We start from the raw sequence: 5,331 nt of genomic DNA, 5'->3' as shown, positions 1-5,331 counted from the left end.
CTTTTTTTTTTTTTTTTTTTCTGTGTATGTTTGTTTTTCGTTAACGCCATCGGTATTAAATCACTGCTTAATTCCTTCTTTTTTTTTTTTTTGTTAGTTTTTTTTTTTTGAGGGGGGGAGGTGGATGGAAAGCCAGGGCGGCTCTTCCCGGCGGCTGCCCCACGGCAGGGCTCTGGCATCGCGGGAGCCCGAGGTACCCGCCTCGCAAACTGATCCAATCAATAAAGAATTTGGGGAGAGAGCGGAGCGTTTTTCTGCGTGTCTTTGTGCATTAAATGAAAGGCAACGGCTTCAAAGACATGCTTATTAAATGTGCCTTAAAAAGAAATCAATGCCAGATGTGACCAAAGCGGCCTAGTTAGTGCCTCCCCGTAACACACACGCTACTCCGGGCACTGTGGACCTCTCCCCTGAAGGTCACCCGCAGTTTCACTCAAAGTCCAGCCAAAAGTCAAAGCTTAGATCAAAATGATTCCCTGGAGGTACACACATTTGTGTAATTAGTTTCACCTTGTGTCTGTGCAAGATAAAATACTGGGCACGTACCCAAGTTCCCTTTTTTATAAATTTCTGTATTGTCTTTACCCAGGTGTAAAGGGGTGAGATCTAAGCAAAGCGTTGTTTCATCCTTGTCAGTCACTTAAAAACATTTTCTAAAGTAATTACAGTCTGACAAGGCAAAAATAATTGCACCTAGAGGGGCTTTTGGGCCACGGAGGTTTTAGCAGCCTAGTCCTGCAGTTGGGCATTACACAAAAAATGTCACAGAAAACAAACAAACATTAAAAAAATTATTTTTTTTTTAGGAGGGGGGTGGGACAGCCACTGGAGCTGGCAGAGCAGTGGTGAGTTGAGGGAAATCGGTCTGCAAATGGGGCATGAGGAGGAGAAAGAGTGGGAGGCTTTAGGGGCTGGAAAATGGCACAAGGGTGCCAAAAGCCCAGGCACCTCTCCTGCAGGGTGTCCAGGGTGGGTGGACTTGCAGGTTGGTGCCATCTGATGGCAGCTGGGTGGGCTGCAAAGATGGTTTTTGGGGAAGGATTGGCTGTATTTCAGCCTCACTGTGCAACAGCCATAGACAGACCCCAACCCAGCACCCCCACAGCCTGAGAGTGTCTGTGGGTCACCGACCTCTGAGCTGCATGGGTGGACTTCCCAAAGTTAGAGAGGCCAGTGATGGGGCAACAAGCTGGGAATTCCTCAAACCAGACCCAAATGACCATTTGGAGGTTAAATCAGAGGCTGCCAGTTACAGGGTAAGACACCCAGTTCTCTGAAGCACCACCAATTTCAGTGCAAATTCAAAAAAATAGTTGGAATGTCCCTCCCTCTTCTGCTCACCCCACAGAAGTGGCCAACAGAGGATCCCAAGAGTAGATTCACTGGGAAATGGTAGCAAAAAGAGTCAATGTGAAGCTCCTGCCATGAAAACTGTAAGAGCAGAGGAAGCAGCAAACTGGTTTAACTGGGAGCTGTGCCCTGGAAACCAGACCAGCAGGGTTTGTTGGAATTTCTGAGGAGGATCTGGGTATTGCTGGTGGAGCTTTCTCTGCAGGGCAGAGGGTTTTTTTTTCCCCCTAACAAAGAGAAAAGTGAGGGAGCTCCATCTCAGCTCCATGTCCCTCAGCTGGACCATCCCAGCCTGTCACTGATCCCACTACAGCCACACCACTGCAAAAAAATAATGAAAAACTAAACAGTTAAAGGAGACCAGCACCAAGATGAATGCTGATCCCAGTCTGGAAATTGAATCCCACTGCTCCAATGCCTTTGCCACAAGGCCATCCCAGATTTCCCTGATATTCCATCCAGCTTTTTGGAGAAGGGCTGGAGCACAGATCGTAAGGCAACCGGGGAGGAGGCTGGGGAGGTGGGGAGGAGGTGGCCCTGCAGCTGAGCTGTGGCTCAGGGCACCTTTTCCATCTCCAAGTTGCTCCTGCTTTGAGTGGGAAGAGAGTAAGATGATCTACAGCCCCTGAAAATTGAGGCCAACATGTCACTGCAGGTAGCCCTGCAAGAGCTCTGCTAATTCTTTTGACTTGGTAAAACGCACTGAAGAAAAAACAATTCACAGATTCTTACCTGTAATTTCCCTTTTTGCTCAGCTGTTCTTTAAAGTGCCCAAGTGTCAGGCTCTGGGCCTTTAACATCCTCCTGTAGGGAATTTCTTCTCCACAAAAAAAATAGGTGACAACCAACTCGCTGGACTGAGAGGTGTGAACAACTGGCAGTTTCTTTGGCTCTTTGTGACTGAAAAACAGAAAACACACACAAACCCCTCTATTTTTCCATTTGAGAACAGGCTGTTTCACCACACTCAAACCAGCAGTGCTCCTGTCACACAGAACACTGTCAGAAATACCCCTGGGTGTGACCCAAAAATCAGATATTCCTGTACTGGCTGGGAATTTGCTGGGATGTGTTTGCACAGCCCTTTGCTGGGCTCCCACAGCAGCTCCTGGTGGGAATCGCAGAATGGTTTGAGCTGGGCTGGATCTTAAAGCTGATCTCATTCCAACCCCTGCCATGGGCAGGGACACCTTCCACTAGCCCAGATTCCTCCAAGCCCCGTCCAACCTGGCCTTAGACACTTCCAGGGATGGGGCAGCCACAGCTTCTCTATGACAGGGCTTCCCCATCCTCACAGGGAAGAGTTTCTCTGTAATATCTAACCTGGATCCACCCTCCTTCAGCTTGAAGCCATTCCCCTTTGGAATCATGGCATCACCATCTTATGGATGGGTGAACCCAGGGATGGAGGTTGGCTGGATGCCTCCTGGAAGCATCCAGGAGCAGGAGCACAGGCCAGGTGAGCAGGTGCAGGACTCACCACAGGCTCACTGTACCTGGAGAGCCCCAGGACTGCACACCTTGGGTTTTAAAAGGCTCGTTTCATCTGCCTTCAAACAAAGCATCTGCCAAATTTTCTCCTCGTGCACAAACCCACCTGCAACCACCAGCTCACAAAGCAAACCCACCGCCAGATGCTTCACCTGAAGCACCCAGGTAATCTTATTTTTCCCAGTGAGGATAAAATTAACTGGATTTTGCCATTTGCACCCAAGAAACCCTTCTTAAAGAATAATTAAAACAACATTACCCAGCAAAATGGCAACGCTCTAGTGAATACCATGCAGCCAAATCTACAACTGCTTCTGAGGCAATGTACACTTGGCATGTCAAAAGGTCACAAAGTGTTAGTCCGCAGTAATTTAGTCTTCCTAATTTGTTCTAAGTCTTTGTAGAGTGGCTTCAGAAAAAAAAGCTGCTAGCAAAGACAGCTGGTGGACTTAAGGTCAACCAATTAAAAATGAAAGGCTCTAGTCAGGTGGCTCAGTCTGGACTTCAAACATTACTCATTGCTTAAGATGAAGAGGGTAAGAAAGAAAACTTTAATTATTTAGGCCATTTTAGACCTCTCTGTAGCAGATTTCTTGTTAAAAGAACCATCCTGTAATTAGACTAATCCAATCTTTGTCCACTTTACAGGAATGCAAGTTAAAAAGAGCCAGAGACAAGATTTGAAAATGTTTTGTTCTTTCTTTAAGAAGAATGTTTGAAAGGCGAAATTTCAGATATAAGAATTTCCTCTCTTTTCAAAGTGCAATCCATTAAATGAAAATATAATTATGAGGGATATATATTTATTTCCCAATCTTTTTCTGCACGTGCAATACTCACTCTTCTGTCATTAGACTTGCATTGCAGAAAGGGGTGCCTCCCCCCTGAATGGCAGCGGAGTGGTTTCGGTCCCTCTGCTGATTTGAGGTTGAGCATCTGAAGTGGAGGGAAGGGGAGGGCAAGTGGGGAAGAAGAGGAGGGGAAAAAAAAAGAAAAAAGGGAAAAAAACAACTTTAAAAAAAAAAATTGTTGAAATACAATCTTCTTAATTGAAGTCTCCTGTGGGTCGTTAAGTTCGCTCTTTGTATCAAGCCTCACATGTTGTAAACAATCAAAGGAAGAATTAAAAATGCTGTGGGCTAATTTATCCTTCCATACCCAAATGAACGATAACCAGTCCAATTCCCCACTTGGTATGTAGCTGGAGCCTGTCCCAGAGGAAAAACGGGCAAATTACAGCCATCAAAAGAGTGGAAGTAATAGTCTCGGATCTGAACTATTTGTGCCGGTGCAGGGTGGGGTTGGAATAAGGAGGCTCATCCTCCGGGCTCGGCCAAGCCGTGCTGTCACACACCCCCACGGCCCGGCCCCATGGCTGACTCCCAGCCTGGATGGGAAGGACACCATCCATGCCCACCGTCCCAACCGGCACCCAGCAAACCTTCCCTCAGCCCCGCTGCTCCCCGGAACCCACGACAGGACCAGGACTGTCCCTCCCGGGGCCATTACCGTTGTTTCTGCGGCTTGGAGACCTCGGCGAGGCGGCGACACGCTTCCTCCAGCTGGGCCAGGGTGTTGGGCGGGGTGAGCGGGGGCATGGCGGGGTCCTGCACGAAGGGGTGGGCGGGCTGTGCCCCGCGCGGGTGGCTGCCGGTCCCCCACGGGTGGTGGCGGCCGGGGGCCCCCTTGGCGCAGTCGGAGCTGTAGGCCTTCTTTGTGCTTTGTGTGCTTGGGGAGGGGAAGAAGTCGGGTTAGAAAAGCTGGAAAATATGACTTTAATAGCAGCTCCTATTCTGCTCGCTCCCTCTCAAAAGTCTGTCATAACATGAAAGGAGGTTTATTGCCAAAAACATGACATTTTTGTGGTTTTTCTGGTTCTGCGGAACAGCTTTTATATTAAACCGGAGGAGCAAAGAGTCTCATTTGTTTTTAGCGATTGTAAAAATAGACAGCCCATGTAATATATAAATATTTACCGGGAGCGATATTGCTGTAGACAGCTGCGTATTTACCTATGGGGCTTGTGCTTATTTTGTCTCTCGCTCTCCAGCATCCACTGCCAGACGTTCTGCGCCCGGTCTGCTTCACCCCCGGGGAGCTGCACCCCAGCAGGGCCAGGCAGCCCCCCGTCCCCGGCCGGCGGGGCCACGCTCTCCACTCCTCGGCCCGGCCTCTTCAGCAGCGTCCCCGTCCTGCTGGTGGCAAAAAGGGACACAAGCCCACCGTTAGCCCCTGTCCCCCATCAGTGACGGGTCGTGGTTTGGGGCAGGTGCAATGGGGGAGAGATGCCGGTGACTTACCCGAAGGGCTCCAGCGGAGGGAGAGGAGGGTCTGTGTTTTTGGGGTGGCCCTTGCACTTGGGGTAGCAGTAGTAGTCGCCGCCCGCCGGGCAGCAGCACTGCACCCGCTGCGCCGCCTCGGCCTCGATCTGCTCCTTCGTCTTGGGCACGGTGTGGTGGTGGATGTAGTGGTGGTGGACGTGCTTGGTGG

General features: G+C 49.6%; 1 protein-coding gene across 1 annotated transcript in view; it reads right to left on the bottom strand.

Moving 5' to 3' along the window:
* Positions 1-5,331, bottom strand: part of AXIN2 (axin 2) — a 23,049-nt gene that overhangs the window by 2,768 nt on the left and 14,950 nt on the right. Inside the window, exons 5-9 of the mRNA XM_029960100.1 lie at positions 5,142-5,323; positions 4,854-5,036; positions 4,351-4,569; positions 3,682-3,777; positions 2,083-2,250 (exon numbers count right to left, since the gene is read on the bottom strand). Of these exons, the coding sequence (XP_029815960.1) occupies positions 2,083-2,250; positions 3,682-3,777; positions 4,351-4,569; positions 4,854-5,036; positions 5,142-5,323 (848 nt within the window). The remainder of the gene's footprint in view (positions 1-2,082; positions 2,251-3,681; positions 3,778-4,350; positions 4,570-4,853; positions 5,037-5,141; positions 5,324-5,331) is intronic.

This window comes from Manacus vitellinus, unplaced genomic scaffold, assembly GCF_001715985.3.
Source record: "Manacus vitellinus isolate BGI_N305 unplaced genomic scaffold, ASM171598v3 scaffold_24_pilon, whole genome shotgun sequence".
NCBI classification, from domain to species: Eukaryota; Metazoa; Chordata; class Aves; order Passeriformes; family Pipridae; genus Manacus; species Manacus vitellinus.
This window is presented reverse-complemented; position numbering and strand designations above follow the sequence as displayed.